At 46.2% G+C, this 26,262-nt stretch overlaps 1 protein-coding gene across 2 annotated transcripts in view; it reads left to right on the top strand.

Moving 5' to 3' along the window:
• Positions 1-26,262, top strand: part of FRMD4A (FERM domain containing 4A) — a gene marked incomplete at both ends in the record, with an annotated part of 344,634 nt that overhangs the window by 147,828 nt on the left and 170,544 nt on the right. Inside the window, one exon of one of the 2 annotated variants that reach the window (XM_084306544.1) lies at positions 17,758-17,850. The exons of the other annotated variant lie outside the window; for it this stretch is intronic. Coding sequence (XP_084162670.1) covers positions 17,758-17,850 — 93 coding nt within the window. Of the gene's footprint in view, positions 1-17,757; positions 17,851-26,262 lie in introns of those variants that run through there. 2 annotated transcript variants of the gene reach the window in all.

The raw sequence follows: 26,262 nt of genomic DNA on the forward strand, positions 1-26,262 counted from the left end.
ATCACCTCCACTCCTAAAACTGCCCTAAGAAAACAATTCTGGGACCCACCGTGTCCCCACATAACATTTCAGCTTTGAAAAAATAGCATATTTTGGTGAATTCTCATTTTGGCAATAATGTTCCAGTAGTCACCACTTTTTAGCTCTCTTCTGGTATCTTATTCCCAAATGGTAGAAGAAAACTAGGAAGGAAGTGAAAGGAAAATGTGGGTGTAGAAGAACATCCTGTTCTGCACAAATACCCTGGTGTGTTGTCAGATGGATACTCTGCTTTAAATAGAAGAGGTCTCATGCTCGCAAAGGCCAAAATAATAAATTCTCAGGAATTAGCAAAGATGGAAATAGTGATTTTTTTAAAGAAACTGTTCAGATTTACTGCATTAAAGAATCACCCAAGTTAGAGCTTCTCACTATCACACACAATCTCATTTATGTCCACCTATAATGCAATGCACACATGCACAGTAGGTTTAGGAATAATCCCCAGGGAACTCAGTTAAATTCCGTTTGTTTTTATTGTATTTAAGTGGCTGTTTCCATAATAGAGGTCATTTGGGGTAAAATAAGTTAAAATGAGAGTTTGTAGGCAGCCGACAGGACAGATTCAGAGGTCCCTGAGAACTGATATGTGTGAAAAAGTTCTGTTTAGATCCATTTGATCCATTTTTGTGATTCTTATTTCTGCTGTCTACAAGGTTGTTGATTTTTTTTTTGCCCTTTTTTTTTTTTTTTTTTTTTTTTACCAAAGCACTCTTTCAGCTGTTACTACAACAAGGAGGCAAATTCTTCTCATCTTCTGCACATTTTCTTGAATTTAGTCCATTCCCCCATTGTGCTTTGCTATTAACCTGAAACTTGTATTGGAATTTGAAGAAAAAACAGAAAGTGATATGCCCTTGGGTACAACATACCCTGCTGTATAGGATTTAGGAAAATTCCACAGAACTTACTTCAACAAAGCAACTTTTTCCACCGACACCCTTTTCTACAAATTTCTGACCATTGCTGAAGACAGTTAATATGGACCAGCAGGAGAACTGCTATGCTGAATATTGCAACTGCAAGAGTCCAAGAGCTGGTATATCTCATGATGGTATAAAAACATCATACGATGGGTGAGCAATTGGCTAACGGGCAGGGCCCAAAGGGTTATGGTAAATGGGGCTGCGTCAGGCTGGCGGGCGGTCACCAGTGGGGTCCCTCAAGGCTCCATTTTAGGGCCGGTACTTTTCAATATTTTTATAAACGATCTGGATGTAGGAATAGAGGGTATTTTGAGCAAGTTTGCTGATGACACCAAACTTGGAGGAGTTGTGGACTCAAATGAGGGCGTAAAGGCCTTACAGAGGGATCTGGACAGGTTGGAGAGCTGGGCGATCACCAACCGCATGAAGTTCAATAAGAGCAAGTGCCGGGTCCTGCACCTGGGACGGGGAAACCCTGGCTGCATGTACAGACTGGGCGATGAGACGCTGGAGAGCAGCCTAGAAGAGAGGGATCTGGGGGTCGTGGTAGACAGCAAGTTGAATATGAGCCAGCAGTGTGCCCTGGCAGCCAGGAGGGCCAACCGTGTCCTGGGGTGCATCAAGCACGGCATCGCTAGTAGGTCAAGGGAGGTGATTGTCCCGCTCTACTCTGCGCTGGTGCGGCCTCACCTCGAGTACTGTGTGCAGTTCTGGGCACCACAGTATAAAAAGGACATGAAACTGTTGGAAAGTGTCCAGAGGAGGGCTACGAAGATGGTGAAAGGCCTGGAGGGGAAGACGTACGAGGAACGGCTGAGGTCACTGGGCCTGTTCAGCCTGGAGAAGAGGAGACTGAGGGGAGACCTCATCACAGTCTACAACTTCCTCGTAAGGGGGTGTCGAGAGGCAGGAGACCTTTTCTCCATTAACACTAGTGACAGGACCCGCGGGAACGGGGTTAAGCTGAGGCAGGGGAAATTTAGGCTGGACGTCAGGAGGGGGTTCTTCACAGAGAGGGTGGTTGCACACTGGAACAGGCTCCCCAGGGAAGTGGTCACTGCACCGAGCCTGGCTGAATTTAAGAAGAGATTGGACTGTGCACTTAGTCACATGGTCTGAACTTTTGGGTAGACCTGTGCGGTGTCAAGAGTTGGACTTGATGATCCTTAAGGGTCCCTTCCAACTCAGGATATTCTATGATTCTATGATTCTATGATCTCAGAGGGAATCATCTCTCTGTTATTTACTGGTGTGATAATGGGAAGGCCAGGTCATGTAGAGCTCAGCGTGAACCCCTTCATCCTCCTTGCCATCAACAGCAGCCCATGTGGTGCTTTTAGTGCCAGGTGTTTCTGGAGTGGGAATCAGGGGAGGCATTATGTGAGCCCTAAAGCCACTTTCCTTTGCCTGACACTGCGTTCTCCATTGGTTATGAAATAATCTTGAAATTCATCTTTGTGAAGAGAAAAATGGGCCTGTGTTTGCGTCAAAGGATCTGTCACATGGACCCTGCGTTCTGGCCCTGGAAGATGTCCCCTGCTGTTTGTCTCTGTGGCCAACACAACACAGACAGAGGGACAGCCAAGGGGAACGAGTGACATGGTTGCCCTGTGCTATTGCACAGCGAGATACTACAGAGAAAGATCTTTAACCTCATATTTCAGTATTTAACACACAGCCTTTGTGCAATAAGTGAAGGGTGTGGGGAGGGAAGAAGTGATCACATGCTTGGTCCCAGTACGGTTCTTGTTGTGGCTAGACTGGTCGGACAGTAGTACCAGTTAGGGGCAGACAAATGCATGATTCAGTCCTGGTGGACCTCTGTTAACTTGTATTGACCCAGCCTGAGCACTGCTTGTTGGGGAGCAGAAATGGGGACATGCAGAAGGAAGCCAGGAGCCCTTGCACCCAGCCTGCTTTCCCAGCTGGCTCGTGTAGAAACTCTGGAAGCTTCCTGGGATCTCTGAATTTCCATGGATGTCAGGTGAGACAAAAGCTTGCCATCAGCCTGGTCTTCTTCTGGAAATACTTTCCAGAGAGCAGAGCACATGAAATCCTGTTTGCAGGGAAACCTACACAGCCTCTTGCATGCCAGCTCCCTCACCAGCATCCTGCATTGTGGTCCCCTGAATTTCAACCACCTCCACCGTAACACCCTCCCAGCCCATTTCTTTGTGTCTTACTCATTAAAACACCCCTTTGCTCAGACTGGCGAAGACAGGCACTTTGTGAAAGCTTTAACGGAAGGGCGTCACGTGCGTGATGAACAGGCTCTCCCTGCAGCAGACAAGCGTCCCGTGCTTGGTTTATTTCTGGAGCAGCTAACCTATTATCTGATGCAGGGCCTTGTGTGGATGAGAGCTGGTCCACCCGGAAAATGAATTACCTGCCCTTCTTTGCTATTGAAACTATCCATCATATTGCGTCCCAAATGGTCTATCATGTCATTGTCTAGTAAAACTCAGCCATCAAAGGCAGCTCCTGTTTGGATGCTGATGCTGGATGTCTGAAAACGTGATTTCAGCTATAACTCTGAGAACGTTTACTTGAAATTTATGACTTGAGGTCCCTGTAAGCTCCATCAACTCTATCCATCTCACACCTTTATAAATAATACTGATCTTCAATTTCTGAAACCTGTAGGGCAGCCTTCTGTGGTTTTTGTTTTTTTTTCCTTTTTTTTTTTTTTTTTTTCCTGGTGTCTGGGATACATCACGTGCAAGATCTCACTCTGAGATTTCAGACTCTGTGTGTACTTACTAAGCAAATATAAAAGACTTTTACAGAGGAATGTGGACACCATGGAGAGCAGTTTAGTGCATTTGGCCCTGCCTGGGACCCAGGAGATTTCAGCCCCACTCCTTGCCATACCAAGACTTTCAGTATTTATCCTTTTTGTGCCTCAGTTTCCTTTCTATTCGGTTCCCAGCTAGCATTAACCAAAATCCTTGAAGGGTTCCCGTTGGGTTTAGCTTTGGTTGGACCAGGTCCACCAGCACCTTTCTGCTCTATGAGGTGCTGTGAGAGGTAGAGATGAGAAGTGCTAAGTAAGCAGCAGTGTCACCTCTTCTCCATTGACTTAAGCAGGAGCAGATGTGTGGAGGAGGACCAAGAACTTAGGATCACGCCTTAAACTTCCCACAAATACAGTAAGAGGAACGCTCTGACCCCGAGAAGTGCTCTGCATCCTGCACGGGGATGCGGTGAGGTTTGGAGGACATTTCAAAGGGGGTGCCAGGGAGTTTGCAGAGCCCGACCCTGCAGGATTATGTGAGGTTATTCCCCTTTTCACGTAACCCCAGCCGTCACCACAGCGCTTACCGTAGTCTGATGCCTTGGGGAGCTGGTAAGGGAATCTATTAATACTCTTAGGAAAAAATTAGCATCCAAACAACTTTTGTTTCCTTGTTTTTTACACGTCTGTGCTCCCCTCTGTCACTAGCTACAGCGCAGAGCCTGATAGGCGCTGACAAAGAGCTATTGATGCGGAGCTTGTGTGAATTGGCCCAGCGCTGATCACAGCCAACTTCTGTGGGACCTGCTGCCCCCGTCCTACAATACGCTCCAGTGTGTTGAGCCATTTGTGAAAGGTCAGAAATGAACAGAGAAATGGACTGGAGTCAAAAACAAGTAGTCCTATAAATATCAGTCATAGTCAAAGGCGGTTTATTCCATTCCTCCCCTCGCTCTCCCTCTGTGTGCGTCTCTCCCTCCCTCTGTTGTGGTTTCCCAGATATAACTCCATGTTTCTGACTGTGAAGCTCTGAAGGGGAAGCAGCACGCACGCTGCAGCTTCTGCTCCCATTTCGCACACATGGAATAAGCCTCGGTCCCGCGAGCAGGACTGGCAGCCGGCACGGAGTCCAGCCATCAGCTGCACTCAGATGCTGTGTTTTGATTTCTCGGATTTTCTTTATCTGTGAGAAAACTCATTTGCTGCAGCTTGAGAGTTAACTTTGGCCACGGGCAGCTTGGATTGGAACTCCTGAGGGCTCTTCTCTGGCCAGAGCAAACATTTGACTTCACAATGACTTTAGCAGCTAAATTAGAGGATATTGAAGTGACGCTGGAGCACCTACTAATGGATGTGTTCGTAAGTAAGCTACAATTTCCTATTTAAAGCGGGATGCTAGCAATCCAGAAGGCAGCATACAAATTTAATGGTGTGTCCAAGTGTTGCATTGGCTTCGTTCCTTCACGTTTCCTGATAAACCATGCATCCCACACCAGCAGTGTGCTGTGGTACAGCTAAAGGGTCTACCACAAGGGGTAATATGTAAAACTGGAGCAGTGTGACTCCAGGGCAGGATGCATTTTACATTGGTTTTGTGCATCATTGACAACATTGATGAAGCACATAAAAAGGAGGAGAGATCTGGTCAGAACAGTTTAAGGAAGGTCTCTGTAAAAGAAGTGCACTGACAGAACTTTAAGCTATGGACAGCTTGGCATCAAGTATCTTTGGCTTTAGTTTTTTAATAGTTATTAAATTCTTTTACTAGTTATAGTTTTGGGTTAGTTTTGAAAGAGATGAAGGAACAAGCATAAGTCTTTTCATTAAAATCAAGTTTATTCCTCCTGGGTATGCCACACACTTTAAACTGCTGTTAATCTGGAATTGCTTCCTAGAAATCATTAAAGCTCAGTGAAGCGATGTATGACTTTCTTCTGCACATCTGAGATAAGAATCTGTCTCTATAATCTCTTTTTTAAAGCTTCTTAAAAGTACAGAAACATTTCAAAAGAGATTCCCGATTTTTCAAACACAGCTTGGTGGTTTTTACCATAGCCAGAGTCAGCTAAGTTTTCGAAGTTTTTGGAGGGTTTGTGGGGGGGAAACAATGATGAGGGGTTGTCAGGTCCTTTATCTCCTTCAAAAAAGTGATGCCAAGGTAATCTGGACACTTTGTAAATTCAAGTTATTAAAAAAAAAAAAGAAGGCAATGGCATTCTGAATTTTCAAAAGAGTTCATTTTGGCATCTTTTAAATGAAATGCCTCAGATTTCAGGGTCTACTGATAAGGAATCTTAGGCATCAACCACAAAAGCAAAAAACAGGAGAGCCTGCCAGCTTTACAGCCTGTGGTCCAGCTACTAAAGTGCCCATCTGTGCTGGGAGAGAAAGAGATTCAAGCCCCTCTGTGCTGACATCTCCCCATAGTCCTTTGGGAGTGCCCTGTCCCACAGGTTGCTGAGATGGGGGCAGAGGAAAACACCTGGGGCTGCCCTGTCTAAGCTTCTCTGTAGGGTACGAAACACTAAAATATTCCTTGGGCTATGAGATATGAATCAATTTAAAGCCTTTTTACCATTTTCCCCAGCAAAGGGTGCCATGCATGCTAGAGAAAATTCCTAAGAGTGTAAATCCCTGTGGCAGGCAAAGATTTAATGTTCACATCTCGTGACAGCAGCACACTGTGAAAGATTCTCTGTGTGGAGAGGGGATGATGCTTGCTTTGGACTATTGCAGTTGCTGTAGAATGAGCTTGGCACCACGATGCCTCTTGTTCTATTTGTTGCTTGGCATCACTTCGTCAAGCTGAGTGCTTGAAACTTGGAAGAGTGAGAGCCCTGTCCTCTATGGGGCAGGTGCCATTGAACAGTGGGTGCTTAAAGGCATTTTATTGCCGGGTAGGATCTGAGAGACTGCCAAGATCTGGGAACCTGAGGATGACTGAATTGATTGAGGCCAGTGAGAGCCAAAGCTGCAATGCTCCATGTGTGTGGTTGTGTTTGAAGGGCAAGAAAAGCCTCCTGCTCTGCTGGGAGCCACCCAACCCTATAGGAGAGGTCATAGGGAGTTTTTCCTTCATGTCCCATCATCCACAGAGTTTCGAAGCTGGGTCTAGGTTTTGGCCATTCTTATGTCCACATCTTATTTCCACCCAAATGTCTTCCTCATTTTTTTTTATTTTTTTTTTTACTCTTTTTCTTTGCTTGCTTGTTTTTCTGTAATGAGGATACAGAAGACCAAAGTAAAGTATGGGCTAAATTCTCCAGGTGGCTTCAGTCCATGAAACCAATGGATCTCTTCTCAGGTTGTGTTTTGAACTAAATATGCAATATTTAAATATGTGATTCCAGAAACCCAAAGACACGTCCCCAGCTGGGACACTGCTGTCACAGCTGAGACAGTGACGAAGGGACATTGTGCCATGTGTCGTGCGGTGCCATGCTGCGCCGCGTCGGAGCCCCCAGCTGGCTCTGGAAAAGCTGGGGTGTGTGTCAGAGCAGCATTGTGCAGGGACACAGTGCAGTAGTGTCAGCTCTGTGCTTCTTCACCCCACTTGTCCCCCTACAGAGGCTGAGGCTTTACGACTTAGCAGTGGTAGCACATCCAGACTTCATGGCTTGCTTTGGGTATCAGGGCTGTGAATCTAATCTAGCCTGTAGGCAAATCAAGAAAATAAGTTTTCCCTGAGGAGCAATCATGTTTTCCACTGCCTGGGTTCTTCTAAAAATTACTCAGGAGCTAAAGCAGGAAGAATTTTGGATAAATGAGACCAAATATTGCAAATGGAGATTCATTCTGCCTGGCACGATCAGGCACGACTTTCAGGCTTTACTCATGCATTGCTTTGCCTTGTGGCTGTCTGATCTTAAACCCCCTGTCCACTGAGTGATGCTAAAAGCAGTATCTACAACTGGGTAGAGAACAGAAAATATGAAATTCAGTATGAAAGAAGAGCAAAACGTAAAGCTGTGGCTGTGGCAGATCATTCCAGTCACCCAGTTCATCAGAGGTCACTGATCCATTACCAAGCACCTTGCTACCACCAGCAAGGCTAATACCTGGGTTAGGAGCATGGGGCCAGACCAGCTGAAGGCAGGTGGACTGCCAGGTGACAGGAGCCTCCTGGGCATAATCTCAAAGGCTGCTCCACACCGTGCATCTTTGTCCATGTGAGCTTAATTGCTGACAGAGTGGAGCGATCTATCACCGTAATGTTCCTCTTCCAATTCTCTGGTGCCCTCCATTGCTCTGAACCAAGCAATTACTTATTGAACTGGGAAACTGTGGTCTGTGAAGCCTTGTCTTGTCTTCCTTTTTTTTTTTATCCTTTGAAGAAAATTAGTTTTAATGATCATTGCACCACAGGGCCAGTGACCATTGACAAAGCCTGCTTTAACAGCTTGTACCAAGCCCATTTTATCACAGTGTAGAAAGAAAGGCTACAGCAGACAACAAAAGAGAAGCAACCAATGGTTTCTAAAGAAGCCGAGCCCTAGCTCAGCTCAGACTAACCCACCTTGATGTAATTTGGCTTCAGCAAGAACACAGACTGAAGAAATGCTACAGGGTTTGGCCAGTTTTACTCTGCACAAGGTTTTTAGCTAAGTGCTCCTGCAAGAACTCACCTGGAGTGAATTCATCAGAGTTTCAGAGTAAGGATGGCAAGCTTTGGCAGCAGATACGTTTAACGTTTCCCCTTGGATTTGCATCCTGATGGCATGAGCTGCTGCTTCCTTCCAGGACATGGTGTACTCGCCGCGCTGTCAGCCCGCTATCAGGAAGGCAGCTGTTGCTGCACTGACACTTCCTTTCCTCCATTAATAAAGGGTGTCGGAGAGCTTTGCTGGCCTCTACGAGATGAGATAAAAGGGAAGCCTCTGACATGACATTTCTTAATTAGCTGTCATCACCGGCGGGCTGCCACCGAGCTGCTTGGACTTGGCTGCCTCCACAAACCCAGCCAAGGAGCCGGGGCCAAAGCAGGGAGGTGGTGTGGGGACAAGCTCAGCAGGTCCCTCGGGTGTGCTAAGGATAAAAGGGGTCTGGGTAAGAAATAGGGGCTCCGACTGCTTATTTCACTGCTTGCAAAAGTTGTCCGTGAGCTAAACCCTTCTCACCCCCAGAGTGGCTAATTATTGCCATGTGATCTGTGAATGGAGACCTCAGGTGAGGTTGCAGCAAAGCGGCAATCTCTTCTCCCAAGCAACAAGCGATAGAACAAGAGAAAATGGCCTCAAGATGCACCAGAGGAGGTTTAATTTGGATATTAGGAAAAAAAGTCTTCACTGAAAGGGTTGTGGGGCATTGGAACAGGCTGCCCAGGGAAGTGGTTGAGTCACCATCCCTGGAGGTGTTCAAAAGACGTGTAGATGTGGTGCTCAGGGACGTGGTTTAGTGGTGGGCTTGGCAATGGTAAGTTAACGCTCTTAAAGGCCTTTTCCAACCTAAATGGGTCTATGATTCTCTGCTTTTCCTTGCATTATGGGCATAGCTTTAAGCTTGGAAGAAAGAGATGCTCAAACAGGCAAATGTATAATAATCCTGGTAGAAAAGTGAGCCTGAAGTACTCAAACATCAGCTGGCATGAAAAAGGAGACTGATTTCTGAAGGCAGGCATGATGGAGATGTAGTGGATGACCCAGGTGAGAGTCTTAGATGAAGTCTTTCAACCACGGGCACTGTATCCTTAGCTCACTCCAAATAAAATCTGGGAAACAACGGGCAATGCATTTCTGATGGTTCATGGGGTCTTAGACACCATCCAAACGCAACCAAGCCTGCCAAATCCACCATCCTCTCCATCCATATTCCTGTAACTACCTATTCCCACAGACAGCCACTCAGCCTTCCTCTCACCACAATCCACAGGTTACATGTATATAATCCACATATACTATATCTCCATATAGATATAGAATGAATATATAGAAGGCTACCTCATGAAAATAACATTCATGAGGGCTTCCTGGCATGTGGCAGGGCTGTGGTTGCCTTGCTCTGGGTGGATGTAGCCACCAGGGCTGGAAGAAAACAACTGATTAGTGATGCTCCAGCTTCCATCACGCTGGGAAACAGCTGTTCTTCTCCCTTCCAACAAAATAACAAAGATATGAAGCTTAATATCTGTTTCTAATCTCATAATTTAGTCAGAGGAAGTCAGAGGAAAATACCTGGAATGCTGCAAGTAGTTTGGCTCATTCTTCTGACAGATAGTTGTGAATGGGAACTGAGCTCTGATTCAAACTCCTGTCTCCAGCCAGATCTTAAGTTGTTTGTTTGAAGGAGCAGGCATCAAACCCAAACCCTGAAGAGTCCAAAATGAGGGTCAGCTCCCTTGACAAGAGTAGTGCTAAGAGGAGGCAAGGCTCTGTGGCACACCTTGGCAATGGGGATGTCACCACAAGACAGACAAAGCCACCACATCCCAGTAAGGATTTGGAGAGTCCACTACCTAGGCCCATGTATTGCAGTCCCTGAACTGTCAAGGGAGGAACATTTATGTGACCTGGCATTTAGTAGCAACACAGAAGTGGCAACAAAACCAGCTGTGATAATATCCAACCCTTTTCATCATCACTTTACAGACAGGGAACCAGACAGAAGGATACAAAGAAAGATAAGCAGCACCTTTCTCCCCCGTCGCATATTAGAAAAGGGAATAGAAATCTGACTTTGATAATCCCGTTGTGGTGGTTTGTTCCCTTCCAACTGTAACACTTCACCACAACTGCAGAATAATCCAAACTGGCCAGGTCTGGGGTGCACATCTCCGGTGCCAAGGACAAAGTGTGTGCCTTTGCATCTAGTCCGAGCATCTCTGGCATAGGGAGGTATTATTCTTTGTCTGTTCTTGTGGTGGTTACACCATTAAACTTGTTATTTTCTCACATCATCAACACTGGTAAACAAGAGTCATTCTCATAGTCAGTATGGGCAATCTGGGGTAAAGAAGGGTGTAAAAAGGTGGTTGCTTCAGCCACCAAGTGCACCCTGCACACAGCATTCGTCATCCCTGTTGTAACCAAACAAATGTTCCTGAATTTACTATCATCTCCCAGTTTCTGTGCTACATTGTTCTTAATAACCAATGCAATAATAAGACATTATTAATTTGTGAAGTGATTCATTAACCTCCATCACAGGAATAAATTGTGTGGCTTTGCTAGGCTGCTAGGACTTGCTAATCAAAGAGCAAGCAGCAAGTTTGTACTTGGAGCAGGCACAAATCATGCACAAAGCAAACATGTGTGCTAACCTCACCCTCTACAATGTAATGGGCATTTCTCTCTGGCAACTACAGCATCCTCCAATTTATCCTCAGCATCTGGTTTGCAGGAGATGAAAAGCCTGAATTTTGCCAGTCTCTTGACCTGTATTGAAAGTAGAGTTTGTTCAGCAATATTGTGACATTAAAAGGTTCCCCTTAGGAAAATGTTCATGAGGATTTCTTCAGAGAGACACTTCTGAACATGAGAATATTAAAATTATCATACCAAGTCTCTCCAATAAATCTAGTCCAGCATTGTGTCGTGGGCAGCAGCCAACATCAGGTGCCTACAGATGAATGTAAGAGCAGGGCCAGCACATAGCCATAGGCTCCACAGTCATCATCCAACCACCAGTTGTGTGCATTCAGGGGCTTCCTGACCCAGAAATTGTGGTTTTGGACTCAGCAACCCACTGTAGATATTCCTTTATGAATCTGCAAAGTGATTTTTTGAACACGGTCCAGGGATGTGAGTTACGAGGCACAGCTGCCACGAAGAGCTCTGGAGCAGAAGAAAAGCCGCAGTGTTGTGCTGCAGCCCTGTGAACAGTGCAGTCAACTGCAGAAAACTCCTAGCCTCACCCTCACTTGAGTCAGGTCATGCTGCTGGCCCTCAGAAACCCTCTGAGGAACAGAAGAGCTTTGTGGGGCAGTCCAGGCTTGCTTGCCTGCACTGAACAACGCACAGAAAGAAGATGGTGAGAATGAAGGGCTGGGAGTCAAGGTTTGTCAATGCCAGCAAGGATAGGAAAGGCAAGGAAATTAAATACAGCAGAACTTCTGATAGCTGGGACACACAGATCAAGAGTGGCCAGCTACCAAACTTATTCTGTAATCAGTGAGACTTTTACTTATCATCTATACCCGACTCATGCAGCCAGCTGAAGTAGGTATGATTCCTTAAGCCTTGCTAGTGCCCATTTCTCCTCACTAATGACAAGAGGAGTGCAGAAAACAAGCTCAGATGAAGGCAGCCAAATCTAGAGGAGGTAAATGCCACTCCAGATGTCCCTTACAACTGAGGTAGGGTGCTGTTACCACTGGAAGGCATAGAAAAGCTAAAACAAAAAGAGTTAGAGGGAGAGACTCCAGGACCAGACCAGAGAGCCAGACAAACTTTCCACAATTCTTCATCTGTCCATATAAATCTACAAAGCACAGAATATGACCGATTCTTTTTATATTTTGCCAGTGTTATCAGTTTCTCCTTCAGCTTTGTGCAAACAAAGTGTTCTCCTCACTCAGAGAAAAACTGTCTTTACTCCATGCCTGCAAGATCTCAGCTACAAACAAAATTTGCCTGAAAGGCTGCTTACCAGTTCTGATAAGGCTTAAAAAAACTCCTAAAGTCACCCAGGAGTCTTCCACTTTCCTCCTTTCTTTAGGGATGTGATGGCCTCTCTGCTGTCCACATGCTTTTCTCTGGGGGCACCAATGCTCTCCTTACTTCACAAGCACTTCCCTGCAACATATTACAATTAATCAAAGCGATATAACAAGAACAAAGTTTGAAAAGAAAAATAAAATCACACAGCACAAAGAGGCATTTATCTTCCCCATGTTTGACACAGTCCATATGCCACGGGTCCTGTTTAAGACTTGCATCTAGCTCAAGGCTGAGTACCTCCCATGCTGTGCCGGGCAAACCCCAATTTCTCCAGGAACTGAATAAAATCAGCAGATTGCTGAGCACTACGTTTAATAACCCACTAGCATTTTAGGACTTGGTGCTGAGATGCACCAAGCATCTGCATGTTCCCCTGTAGTCTCTGGGATGTGCAAAGTCTTTAGAGCAGATCCCTGACAGAAATGTTTCAAAGTCCCAGCTGAGTGCACGACTGCTATCCTGTGCATTGCATCCAGCCTCTGCTGCACATCCACGATGTGGGAATGTCGGGTCGCTGCCAAATATCTCCTCTGTTGTTTACACAAGCCCTGGAAGTCAGCGGCGGCCCCTCCGATCCCTTGGTGATGTTTACAGGGGCGTATCTCCGGGGTAGTGGGGTCAGGCGAGCTCCCTCCCTAATTAATTACTGCCCCTCTGAGTGGTGTGGGAAAAGAGCCGACCTGCCGGCACACCAAAACACAAGGGAAATGTCCTTCCATCCAGCAGAGGCCCCGCTTGCTGTCTGCTGCTCGTCTTCTGGCCGGGGTTTGCCTGCAGCCCATACATCTGGGTGCATGGAGGCTGGGAACACTTTCCCCTACACAAGGTCTGTGCATGGGGCGGTGAGTGGGGGGGATAAGAGGGACAGAGGCTGCTCCCAGAGCAGCAGGGGAAGAGGAAGGGTGCAGATTTCAGTGCCCCCTTTCCTTAAGACATCCTTCTGGAGTGTCTACATCTGCCCTAGGACTTTCCCTAGAGGTCATACCCCACTCAGCTTCTTCCTAGAGCAGAAGCAGGTTTGCACACCGTGCTCTGTTTGGAGATGACGTTTTGCTTTCTGATACTTCAGTATGTCAGAAAAGCCTCTGACTTGTCAACCAAACCCATTTTCTCAAGAACACGGGATCAATGAGTTCCCAAAGGTTATTACTCCTGGGGTCCTGTGTTCATACCACACGTGGACATTTCTGCTGAAATACTGATGAAGGTGGAAATTTAGAAACATCTAATGGTACATGTTGGGTTAACCTATGTAAACCCACATCAGATATGAACTTCTCTGAGTCCAGAGGTGACTGGAGGAAACCTCTGTGGCTGGGGACCACAAGCAGCTCCCCTGTCCCCAGCAGGCTGCTGGGTTATTCCCAGCTCTGATGGAGAAGGCTAGTACGGGAGGGGAGCACCACCAGGCGTGTTTTCTCACATCGCTCCCTAGGCTAGAGTGATCACAATATTTCTCTCTGAAACACTGTGTAAGACTGGAAAATTGCTTTTTTAAAAAAACTTTAATACAAGCTGGATTTGTAACGACAACCAGTGCTTATCTTTCTCTCCCAAAGTGGCAGTTTCCCTTACAGCCTGATTCTGGGTGCAATAAAACCTGTCACCACAGGGACCGTAGCCCCAGAGCATCTCCCTTTCTCATTGCCTTCCTATCGCTCCACCGTGCCCAACAAATCATCTCAGGAGGGTTTCTTACAGCGGGAAGTAAGAAATTCCAACAAAATGAATAAGAGCTGCTGCAGAGCTCAATACAAGAGGTTTCCCTATCGGGACTCCGGGGAAGAATTTGGCTTTGCTATTGATAGAAACCATAGCTATCATCCAGGATGGAAAACGCTGTCAGAAGCCGCAGCTACCATTGTTCCCTTGTTCTGTTGCTGTACTCGTGTCTTCATGGAGTACAGCACTGAACAGGGTGTTTCTATACTGAGTGACTTCTCAGATTCGCAAAGCGGTGTCTGATTGACAGATGTGATAGATCCAGCACGCTGCACCTCAATCTGTGCCGCTGCTGTCACCGATTTCCATTCACCGATCTCCCCCAGCAGACACTGATTGAAATGAGTCTTCTTTCCTTTTCATTAAAGACCAAAAAAAAAAAAAAAAAAATCTAGTCTAAATAGCAGTCTATTGGAATGTACTTTCCTCTGATGCATCGTTACCACAAACTGCCGCTCCTGGCAGCCTGCAATTAGCACTGAAAAGCATCCCCTGCTTTAAAGAGTTTCGTCTTTCAGCAGTTAGTAAATATAGCGTGCCTCCGTTGAGGGGCTGTGGTGGTGAGGCCAGGACGTTCCCTTGCAATGGTTTGGCTTTCCTTTCCTACTATGCCAGTTAGCTGGAGGTGGTCTCTGCAGAACACGCAGATGAATGAAGCCTCAGCGGTGTCTGGTCATCTTAACCTGCCTCTGCTCCCACACACCGCTCTGGCACTTGGGTCTGAAAAGCTCGGAGAAAAATAATTACATCCTAACAGCAACAGGGACTGCGAGGAGCCCAGGGAGAGCCATTAGGTTTTGTGGCTCTAAGGAGAACAAGATTAAGACACAGACCTCAATAAGATTATTTTCCACCTGTGCTGTATTCCCATGAAACGCCGTCTTCAGAGACTGCTTTACGTTCCCTGTCCTCTAGGTAATCTCCCAAACTAATCTTAACAGACCTATACACCTGCCTACCAACGTGTCTTGAACAACTCTAAAAATAACACCAAAATCCATGCTTCCAGATGATTTCCACAGTCCTAATGATTCTGGTTTGGCTTCCTGCATCCAGGTTTATACCAACTGAGAAGTGAGGAATGAGACAGAAAAATGTAGAAAAAAAGTGTCATAATGGGTCCAGGCCTCCAGTTTTATGTGGTTCTGTGGAGAATACTTGTAGGGTTGTGTCTGGGGTGCAGCACAGCCAGTAAAGGGGGAGTCAGGCCCACGGTAAGCAGAGATCCTGTTGGAACTGGCTCCCGTACCATACATATGGATAGATTCCTTCTACTTCTCACATGCACCAGAGGCTTCCTGCAAAGAATATTTGTATTGCTATTCAGCTGCCTTAAGCAATCTGCAGATCTGCATTTCATTTACAAGACCTAAAAACCTGCACAAAGAACTTGTGGACTGTGCAAAAGACTGAACTAAATCTCCCCTCTCCCTTAAGGAGGAAAAGTCCATGTGGACTTCGTGCTGGTACCACAAGATTGCCTGCTCCTGGTCCCCAGGACTGATTGCTCCTGGTGGAGACGCGTGCTATGGATCCTTATCCCCCCTAGTGGATAAAGATCTACCTACAGGGCTGGTCTAAGAAGTGGACCTGCAGGAGACTCGGCTTGCAGGAATATGAGAGCTTCTGGGGAATGGGTCTGGTGTGAGCAGGAGTTCCCCCAGCCAAGGGCTTCAGACTGGGACAGCAGGGAGATCTGTGCTGCCCTGCTCCCACTGGAAAACCTCACCACTGATGTCCTGCCTCAGGCTTGACTCTGTTTTTGTCCATGTAGAGCTCCCAGTAAAGCAGATTGCCCTCTCTCCACCAGTAGGTCCCCAGTGGCCCAGCTGGTGCAAGTGAGGCTTCTCCACGGGCAGCTAGGAGATGCCAGGTACCCGGTTATTAAATAAACAGGTACATGGTTATTAAATAAACAGGTACTTGGGTCTTAAATAAACAGGTACCTGGGTCTTAAATAAACAGGCAGGCATCCTGTGAGATAGCAGGGGGGTTAACAACCATTAAAAATACTGCAAGAAACAAAGAGCGTTACTCTGCACCTATTCCACATAAAGTTTCTGTATAAGTCAGGCATGCTTAAGATATTTCCATCTTTTCCTGTCCCTCTCACTCTCTTTGGCAAGAGCCATATGGAACTAATTATGAACAAAGGCCGATTGTTTTAATATTTAGAGTTTCCCACATCAAGCCGCTGGGTTTTTTCTTTGACTGGTTTTAATGCATGTACATATGCTGAGCAGATACAGAGCTTCTCTTCTCTATTCTAAACAGTTGCTTTAATGTCATGTCCCTAACACCTTCATCCTGCCTCTTGGACTTCGATCAAAACAAAGTATTTTTAGTTTTGCATTAAAATGAGAACAATGCACGGAGGAAGGGATTGGCTCCATAGCTCAGCAGAATTTGGTCTCCCAGCTAGACAGCTCGAAGGGAAGGAGAGTGGGCCAACATCTTTTCCGTTTTACTAAGCAAGCTCAGAGCAGCACTATGGAGTTGGTGGATTAGGAAGCTCCTGCTCTGCCCACGGTCACTTTAAAATATGTCACTAAAAATCTGGATCATGTACCTGCAGTGTGCGTGAAAATGAACACAACATCCAAACCACACTTTTTACCAAAATGTAAAATCATACCTGGATGCTTTGGGGTTGCTTTTGGGGTCCTGGTGTTGCACAAAGTCTGTGGGAAGGGAAAAGAGTTGCCTGTGTACCAAACACTTGTGTGCAACTTGAAGTGCCAAAATAGTCTTGAACTTCTCTTCCATAGAAAGAAAATGTCATTGTCTGCTATTCTGTAATGGGGTGTTTGAAGAGAAAAAAAGAATTAGGTGGTGAGACTGACTCTGTTACAGACAACCCTAATTTCTGTGAGTACACACAGGAGTTGTAGGCAGCACTGAGCAGACTCTCACGGATGTATAGATGTGCACAGAGTGAAAATCGGTGCAATGTGTGCTCTTTGCACTTCTGCATGTGCTGTGCTGCACCGTGCACAGCGTGGAGCCTTAACCCGTGAGTGCCTGTGCCAAACTGAGCAGCCCAAGGGCGCTGTTAGAGCCCAACTGCTCTGTGCATGTGCTCTCCAGCGTCTAGGAGAGAGGAATATCCGAACGTAGGATTTATCATTAATCTCTGCACCAGATGGTGATACACCAGATATTCTTTTTGAGGTGAACATGTGATCGACTGTACAGCAAACCAGAGGGGTCTGCAGTCACATGACAAAATGTATAATAAGTCTGATAGAGCTTTGATTAGACAACTGACCTGGTTACCATCTGGAGCAACGAGAAGCAAGCTTGACATTTTTGGAACATTCTCCCCAGAAGCTTAATTTTTCCACCTCTGTGGCACAGCGATCCTGCTGAGCAAACTACACCGAGAAACAGAAGGGAGCTAAAGATACGCTGCTTGAAACATGTTGTTAAGGTTACAAGGCTTGGGTTTTCCTTTTTTTTTTTTTTTTTCCCTCTCTCCCCCCCCTCCTTCTTTCAAACAAGCCACATCTTGACTCATACGGTCTGATGTGAAAACCCACTCAGCTATTTGATAGTTGGGAAATCTCGATGAGACTGTAAGTTATTTCAAAGGAAGCCTGTGTGTGTGTGTGTGTGTGCTGTGAACTCCCTCTCTCTTACACACGCACAGACACACACACACACACGAGTTTAGCTCCGCACTATGGTAGTGCAGACAGCCGTGACTCCGGGTAGGACCCGAAGACTTTTATTCAAAATACCCTATGGATCACTGAGGAGACGCAGTGTGGAGAGGGTAAGCCGTGATTTCTTTGTACTGAATGCATGCCCAGAGAAGGAGGAGGGTGCCGTTTGATAGCAATTGCCTGCCCCGTTAACAGTCAGAGCTAATAGGGGTTGTGCCACGGCTCACAGAAATTGCTGCTGGTGGGACACGTATGGGGATGGATGGGAATTAGTACTGGTGCTGGGTGATAATTTAAGGCATTAATGGGTGCCAGCAGGAATGATGTGATAGCATGCAGTCATTACAGCTGGTCAGAGGCTCCGTGATGATGTCTGGAGGCAATCACTGCTCAGAAGGTGGTTGCTGAGAACCAGTACCTGTTGAGGCAGGGTGATGGCGCATGGCAGCCACCGCCAGGAGCAGTGAGGAGCAAATGACAATGTCAGCTAACAGATAGCACTGGGAAGCTCGGGGTGATGCAGAAGGGCTCTATGTACATGAACAGGGATGCAGATGCCCACCAGTGTCTGTCCCAGCAGAGATATATAACAAGGAGGGGTGACAGCGCAGTATGGGCTATGTGGTGCACGCTGTGTTACCCTAATCAGTTCCAACCAGCATGACAACGTGGGGCTGGCAGTCCCTGCTCAGCCAAGCAATGCTGTCACTTTCTTGCTGTTTTGGTGACAGCAGTTGGTCCCAGGCAGTGCCTGGTGGGGGTGCTCCCCAGGGGATGTCTTCTGGGGGACACCATTCCTCCGGCATGGCATGGCAGCATCCAAAAGCTCAGGAGCTGCAGAGGGTGGTGTTGGCTGTCACCCAGGCTCAAGGAGGCACTCCCAATTAATAAACAGGGCTGAGCATCATAATTACGTCATTAATTTCCCAAAAGCATCTCCGTAGTGCGGGAGAGCCAAGGCTGCCACCAACCCAGCTCTTGGGGCTGCCCTTGCTTTGCACGCTGCCTCCAGGGGGGCTGGCAGGGGGACAGGCACACCTTGCACACCCCTCTGCTTGTCACCAACAATATCCCCTCTTCTTATCACCAACGATATCACCAAAATGGTGCTGGGCTGGAGGGAACAAGCACTGGGGCATGGGCTGGATGAGGGTGCAGGACCCTGCAGTCCCTGGCTGGTGGCACCTGCAGGAGTTCTGCAAGGACAGAGCAGCTCCAAGCTGCTGCAGGCAGAGCCGAGGGGAACCCTCAATCAAAGCAGTCCTGTGTTGCGGGGGAGCAGTTTCGTGGCGGCCAAAGCCACCTGTGAGTTTACTTTGAGTGTGTTGCATGCGTCATTCAGCAAAAGTATGGCCCGGGGCACTGCAAAACAAATTCTTTTTCACTTTTTCTCTCCAGTGGTGTAATTTCTTTCAGATCAACGTCTTGATTCCTTTTAAAGGGATCGGAAGAAATATCCCAAAATTTCAATGCAGGTCAAAGACTGTTTTAGTTAAATGCAAAGCCACTCTTCCTTCTGCATTTGGCAGAAGGGGAAGCAGAATCACTTTGTGTCAACCTGGAACATATTTTCTTTGCCTTTCCAGTCCGTCAAGCAAACCAAAAATAATCAATTATTCACACAGCTTTGGTCTGCTATTGTCTGGTTGTTGTTTGTTGCTCTGGAGCACTTTCAGAAATGTCCCTCCTGGCAAACGTGGGCTTTGTGGTTCAAAGATGCTGGTCCTGAGAGGGGCCAGGGCAGGCTGTCCGTCCTGCAGCCTTACCCTTCCTTGGGAGCAGGGGTTTTATTTGTGTCCCCCATACCCAAAAGTACAGGGATTGGCACTCCACAGAGGTGATTTTGTTCATCCAGATCACCAGAGGTGACTTTGTGGTTGCTCTTGCAAGCAAGGGGAGCAGGAGCATCTGCTGTCTTCTTCAAAGGTGGCTTCCCACAAGGTGCAGACTCTCCACTGTTTTGGGGTCAACAGTCTCAAGCATGCTTCCTCCCTGGCTGGAAGGAAACCAGCACCATGGGCAAGCTGAGAAGCTGGAGACTGAGCACGTTTTCATGTAGATCAGTCTCAGGTTGCACCAGGATAGGCTCAGATTGGATATTAGGAAGGATTTCTTCATGGAGAGGGTGGCATTGGAACAGGCTGCCCAGGGCAGTGGTGGAGCCCCCATCCCTGGAGGTATTTAAGAGACATGTGGACATGGCCCTAAAGGATATGACTTAGTGGTAGGATTTGGTAGGTTAGACTGGAGGTTGGACCTGATGATCCTGATGATCAGTTATACAGGAGGCAAGAACAGACTGCAGATGGTGGTGGTTTGCATCACAGGCAGTCATACACCCAAAATTGGGAAAAAATACACACACGAGTAGAGAGGGATGGGTGGATGCATCGATATATAGACGTGTGCATAGGAAGTGAAAGATATTAATCACAAGTGACAAGAAATGGGGTGTGGGTATAGGAAGCGAGGGTTATTAATCACAAGTGCCAAAACATGGACAAAAGTCATAGCTCATGCACAGGACAGCTAAAGCTGATGTGTAACACTAGTCTCTCATCCTCACTGTGCTTCACAGACGGCAAGGGGCAGTGTGCCATCGGTGCCAGCACGCTGCCTGGTGTCATCCCCAGGGGTTTCGAGCTGGCTGGAAGCACTTCAACAGGGGCAGGAATTATGGTGGGTGGGTGGGCAGAGGCACGTGACCACAGCACAGGGACCCTCTACTCTTAGAGGGCTTTGTGTTGTTTTATTTTCGCTTGCCTTCACAGTTTATTTCTCTCCTTCCCACTCTCTGACCTAAGGTTGGGGTGGTTTAAGGCAAACACTGGAGCCTTCCTGTGAGTTGTGCTGGGGAATTTGGTACAATCATCTTTGCAACCAGCTCTCAGGTCCAGTTCTAGGCAACCAGTTCTAGGTCCTAAATCTCTTTTCTTGTCATTATTCTCTCTGCCTTGTCACAGGGCTGCCCCATGGGGCAAATGGCCCATGAGGTAGGAGGTGGTGGTCAACTTGGTGAAAGCATGGCATCGTGCTCCCTTTCCCTGTCATTTACCTACCAGGTAGGGCTGCCAGGCACTGATCCCCTACATTTGATGTCAATGTGGATGTCTATGAGACATATCCACACTGGCCAGCACCTCACTGCAGAGGCAAAGTGCTCTGCAGAGGATGCTGTGGTCTCCTGACCACCAGTGTCTGGCTGAGTTAACATCTTAAGCCCCAGACAGCTCCCCTTTGGTCAGCACGTGCAAGGACACCGTGGTCAGAAGGGGACACCCCATCTGATGTGAATCCCACCCCTCACACACCATTCCTCAGCACAGAGCCCTCCCCACCAGGCCATCCCTCTCCGTCTCTCCTTCCCCCACCAGCAGACGTTAAGTACTTGGTCCTTTCTCCCTTTGCATTATTAATGCGAGACAGTTTGTGCCTGCGAGCTATCTTTATTACATCCATGTGCTGCGGATGTGTGCGAGAGGAAGATGAATAGAGGCCTGCTAATGCCTAACAAATGCCGAGCTCCATTCAGAGATCGCTGTCCGCTCCTGCGAGGCACTGGCAAAGAGGAGCAGATCCTTGCTCCCTCTCTCAAGACCTCGCTGGCTATTTTCCAGCCACGGGAATGTCTCTCACCATAAACACAAGGCATTGTTTTTCGAGTTAGAGAACCTAGAGAAAGCATGCAGCTTTCTTGGATTAAAAAGAAAAAAAGAACAAGTCTGCCCTCTCTTCTGCTTTCAAGGCCCAAAGGATGGTATTACAGATGCTGTGTAAAAAAAGGAGGCCATCTCCAGACTAAATGAAGTGCTGTAAGAAATAAACCAAGCTGGGAGTGAGATGGCTGGAAAAGCCATCTTAAATTAGGTCTTGCAGTTTGCACCCCAGCTTTAAGTCCCAGCTCTCAGCTATAATAAATCAGAGGCCCTGTACCCAGCTATATCGATGGATGCTTGCAGCTCAGCAGGATTTCAGTCTCGATCATTTCTTTTTATTTCTTGTGCCCCCTGAAGAAGGTAAGCTAAGATTAAAAATGCCTCCACAGCCCCAAGCCAGAACTCAACTGCCCAATACACATGTGCAAATCTACACGGAGCCAGGGCTGGTATTTACCTTTGACACGTCTGCTCTGAATGGATATCCACGAACACTCATTCGTATCATGACTTTATAACACATCGGGCAGAGATAAATCTGTAAATGGATATTTACTGCCATAAAAAACAGATGGTGAAAGACAAAGCTCCCATGTTCTTATCCCAAGCTGCAAGCATGTTAAGAATGCAGCAGGAAACGTCATTCCTCCTATAAATAAATTTCTCTTGAGAAGAGAGAACCCAGGGCTGAAAAAAAAAATAAAAAAGAAGAAAAAATCAGCCTCTCTGCTCTGCAGGCCAAGTCTGAGGCAGGTTTTCCCACGCTGTTCTGCAGCTTATGGCGACCTTTGCTTTTGGCAAGAGAGTAGATTGCCTTCGAGCAAGCCCAGCAAAAGAGTTGGGGTGTGTATTGCTACTGCACAAATTATTACTGAGTTATTGATTTTCTTTTCCTGCTGGACAAAGCATAATTCAGCCCTTGGCTTGTTATTAATCATTTTCCAGTGTGCATTTAAGAGCAGAGTGGTTGGAAACCTCTCACACAAAGGGCTGTAGTGAGCGTTGCACCGGGGTGGAACAAGGCAGAGCTCATGGCATTCGCGGTGCCGTGGTCCTCGTTTTGTTAAACCCTCTCGTGCATAGCTCTGAATGATGCTGCCAGCGCTCACTCTGACACCACGACTAAGCAAGTGCTCCGGGGGAAGTTGATCTTTCCAGTTCACGCTATTTGATTGCAAACTCTTAACCTGGCATGCAGGTTCTGCAGACTTTTGTTTCAGTGACATTTTTTGGACATGCCTCTTACCTTGTCAGCATCAGTACCGATCTGATAGACTGCCAAGGTGACAGCAGAATTACTCAGGTACTGTGGATAACAAAAGAGCAGTAGATAATTGAGTGTAAAGTTGCTCAAGAGAGAAGGGAGACCTTGAAGCAAAGAACTCCTGTTGTTTTAGCTTTTCTCGTGAAGTTAGTCGAATCTCAAGTTGATGAATCTAGTATACAAACTTAGGGCAGTGGAAAAATAAGAAGCAACACTTTGCAACACAGTTTATTTGCAATGAATTATTCACCAGCCCTATAGACAAATAATTGTGTCAAACAAAAAATGAATAAGACGATAAGCTTAAGTAGCAAAACTGTCACCTGTATAATGCTCTGATATAATCACTTGTGACTGCCAGAACATCAATTTTATCTGCTTCATCTGAGCTTTATCTTTCCTGACCTGTTCACAAGTATTTGGGGGGAATTGGTTTAATTTGAACTCTACCTAGACAGACAAATGCTTGGCACACGCTCTCAGGTGTCTGGAAGTTGTAATATTTTGTGACATTTCTAAAAGGTGTAACAAATCAAACCAGACTTTTTGTGGAATGGATCAGGAGCTGTGCCAGACTTTATCCCCCCCAAATTTAAGCAGGTTAAGAGTGCAAGAGGTGAGAGTGCATCAGAGGCTAATAGATAGTGACTGGTGAACTCTGCAGAGCTAGGAACCGGGATACTGCTCAAATTGGTTTTCAAATGGTTGGAGCTTAATTGAATTATCAGAAGCTCTCAAAGCCTGCAGTCCTCATGAGCAGAGGCACTTCTGTGAAATTTCCAGTGCTTTGTAATCTTGTTTTTATCAGAAAATGAAAAGATTTTTTTCATTAGAGTTTGGCATTTGTTGCCTTCATGTTGGCCAGACCCTGGGAGAGCAAGGGCAGGGCAGGGGACGAGCAAGAGCAGGGCAAGCAGCAGAGGTCAGAGCCAAAAATGAGCTGATTCTTTTTTTTTTTTTTTTTTTTTTTTGGATCTGTGTGAAAGGAGAGGGTGGTCACACAAATTCAGTTATGTGGGTTTGGAGCAGGATGGCTGTGGAAAATCTCCAGTAGTTCATGGAACCGTTTGGCCATCTAGCTAACCAGCCTGCAACTAGTACCATGCCTGGATCGTGTAGCCTACCAGAAGCCCAAAGCTCAGGAGATGTGATGCTTTAGCACCAAACCAGGTTGCTTCAAGGTAGTGTTCTACAGTCCAAACGGCAGGAACTACACCCCTACAGGAAACCTCCAAAAAGGCTTTTCCATACAAAGACTGAGTTTTGTGCAAGATCAACAAGTAAGAGATAATGCAAAGTGGTAGCTTGTGTATTTGAAATTCCTGATTTATGAGCTTCCAGTCCAATCCGTCCTGAAGACCTAGTCCTAACTCAGCATCCAGCCAGGGCTCATCCCTGGAAAGACTTAGACATGTCTTCTGCTAGACTTGAAGATCCAAACAGAATACCTCTAGACTTAATCAATTTGTGATCCTTTGAAGGGGTTGCTTAAATGTTGCTTGAGCAATCTCCTGAGCTAACAACATTTTCAGACATCAAGTACAAAGTATGATGCATGCCTTTTTCTAGTCTTTGCTATCTTGATCATTTTTTTCATCCATTTAGTTCATGATGTAGTAAATGGTCTTACATGGAAAAAGAAACGTGGATGAGCACCAACTCAGCCTTCAGAGCTCAGCCTTTGTAGAGCTTTCCCATTATCACTCTTGGCACATCTCTGGTGCAGACCAGGCTGGTTAAATAACAGCAGCAGCTTCAGTGAAGCTCACAAACACCCAGACCCCTCTAACCAGCCCAATAAAAGTCATAAAAGAGGCTGTTCAGACCAAAAGGAAATCTGTTCCGAAGGCAGTCACGCACTTTGTATTTTGCTGATTCAAGAATTTTGGAAAGTTGGGCTCAAATTTCAAACACACTTCAAAACTCATGGTCAGACTTTCTGTCTGAGCTTAGCTTATTTTCTGGTGAAATATATATTATCTTCATTGTTTCAATCATTTTTAATGGCGTCAAAGAAATGGTGACTTTTCATTCTACCAGCAGATGGATATGAGTGATTCTTAGACTTTAATTTTTCGTGTTGGGACTGAAGTAGCAAACTCTCCAAATTGCACGGGCAAGGAGCGCAATTAGTCTCCACTTCCCAATGATACCACATGAAAAGCTTTTGAAAAGATAATGGGCCACAAATGATGCGATTTAGTCACCCTCACACACTCCACAATCCAGCTGTACTTCTGGAATATATTTAGAAGGTGTAATTAGGGTTGCGCAGGCTTTGAAATAAGTGAGCCAGCTTCTTAACCGAGGTTGAAATTCATCTTAGCTTCCAGTACAGCCTCTATAAAAGCCGCCAAGACTTGATGGTGTGGGATCAAGGATGTCTATTTTCTCTCCATGTTTTGCATCATCACAGATAAAGTAAACTCTCTGTGAAAGTAGAGCTAAGGACTGATAACCTGCAATTAATGTTGTTGCACTAAGCATCCACCCTTTGGAGATTGACATGCAGAACAAATATCATACTACTACAAATACCATACTACTACAAATATAGTTCAAAATAGAAATCGCTGCGAGAGTGAACCCAACTGACCTTAGCTCAAAAGTTTCTACCACAGGGAGTTTCCACCCTGCTAACTCCCAACAGATGACTTATGAGATGTGCTTTGGAGAAACTCATCTAAAAGATATTTAAGGCAGGAGTTTATGTCCTGGTTGGTTGGTTTGTATTCCCCACATCAACTGCCTTCAACTTCATTCAGCCTACTTTTACAAGTTTATCTCATGCAACAGTAAGAGGTTTTACTACCCCTTCAGGCATCTTTAGTAGAGAAAGAAGAGAGTAATGTGTGTCTTTTGATGACAACCCATCCCATATCTTCAAAACCAATTTAAGATGGGATGAATTGCCCTCTGTGTTGACATCCGTCTCCCATTAGCTTTAGAGGGAACAAAAATTTTTCCATTTAGAGGAGATGAACACTGGCTCCCATTTCTGCTCTGCATGCTCACTCCTGGAGACCAGATCCAGTTGGGGCATCCAGGCTAGCCTGGCTCAGATATCTGCATCTCCACAGACAGCAGAAGCAGTCATTCAGTTTTGGGAGTCTTTGTGTTTGCATCTCGCTTGGGAAGCTCGTGGTGCTTGCTGCTTCTTTAGGAGACATTTGCATTCAGAGACCCTGAGGAAATGCCCGAGCCTGCTCTGAAGGACAGCCCCATGGCCATCTTCAGGGTTAATCTTCCACATTTATCTTCTTACAGGCTTGAGGTAAGTGCTACCTCACTTTGATGATTATTGAAAATGCACAACTTTATTACTGAAGGCTTGGTAAAGTGCCAGATACCTCACCTGTGTGAGCAGCTGGGGAAATAGGAAAGGGATCAGATTCTGTATTTGCACTTCCTCCAAATGCCTCTCTTTTATTATGGGATAGATAGATCCTGACATTCAGAGCAATGTGTTTCCCATATCAGTTTCTCTGCATAGGTGCCTATGTTTACTGCATCTGAAACAGATGCTGAGCTTTTGTTGGGTAACAGCACTTTGAGATGCTCAGGGGAAGAGCACAGGATCAGTGTGCTCCCCTTGATCAGTA

The sequence above is a fragment of the Netta rufina genome (genome assembly GCF_964035555.1).
Source record: "Netta rufina genome assembly, chromosome: 1".
Taxonomy (NCBI): domain Eukaryota; kingdom Metazoa; phylum Chordata; class Aves; order Anseriformes; family Anatidae; genus Netta; species Netta rufina.